General features: G+C 61.0%; 1 protein-coding gene across 1 annotated transcript in view; it reads left to right on the forward strand.

The window, feature by feature from the left end:
- EMH_0025860 (1-phosphatidylinositol-4-phosphate 5-kinase, putative) overlaps nucleotides 1-820 on the forward strand; it is a gene marked incomplete at both ends in the record, with an annotated part of 5279 nt that overhangs the window by 950 nt on the left and 3509 nt on the right. Inside the window, 1 exon segment of the mRNA XM_013502530.1 lies at nucleotides 1-818. Within this exon segment, the coding sequence (XP_013357984.1) occupies nucleotides 1-818 (818 nt within the window).

Consider the following 820-nt stretch of genomic DNA (forward strand, 5'->3'; position numbering starts at 1 on the left):
CTTAGAAGACACGGAGACAACAAAAGGAGACACAAGCGAGCAGCAGTCCCCTTCCCGCAGCAGCAAAGCAGCAGCAGCAGCAGCAGCAGCGGCGGCAGCAGCAGCAGCAGCAGCAGCGGTGCAGCCAGAGCAGCAGAAGCAGCAGCAGCAGCAACAGCAACAGGAGCAGCAATACCAATACATCAACGGCAGCATTGACAGCAGCAGCAACTGCGACGGAGACACCGCTACCGCTGCTGCTGCTGCAGCTGCTGCTGCAGCAGCTGCTGCTGATGCTGCTGCTGCTGCTGCTGGTGATGGTGAAGCAATTATGGAGACAGTTTATAAAAGGAGACAGCTGAGAGACTGGCTGCAGTGCTGCTGCACCTCGGTGGGGTGTGGGGGCCCCCGGGATCTGTGGCGGCGTATGCTGCAGTGTATAGAGAGCATCGAGCTGTCTCCTTGCAGCAGCAGCAGCAGCAGCAGCAGCAGCAGCACTTCTCTAGCCGCAGCACCAACGACAACAGCAGCAGCAGCAGCAGCTGCTGCTGCTGCTGCTGCTGCAGGGACACGCGGCAGCGGTGCTGCTGCAGCACAGCTGCAAATGCTGCTAGATGGGGAGGAGCAGCAAGAAGGGGGGGGCTGCTGCCAGCAGCCTTTTGCTGCTGCACTGGGATCCCCAGCAGCAGCAGCAGCAGCAGCAGCAGGTGGTGCAGCAGCAGCAGCAGCTGCTGCTGCTGCTGCAGCAGATGCAGCAGGTGCTACAACAGCAGCGGATGCAGCAGCAGACGAATCTGCCGAAGCAAGCAATGCAGCAGCAACAGCAGCAACGGCAGCAGCA

The sequence above is a fragment of the Eimeria mitis genome, genomic scaffold (assembly GCF_000499745.2).
Source record: "Eimeria mitis Houghton genomic scaffold, Emh_scaff946, whole genome shotgun sequence".
NCBI lineage: Eukaryota > Apicomplexa > Conoidasida > Eucoccidiorida > Eimeriidae > Eimeria > Eimeria mitis.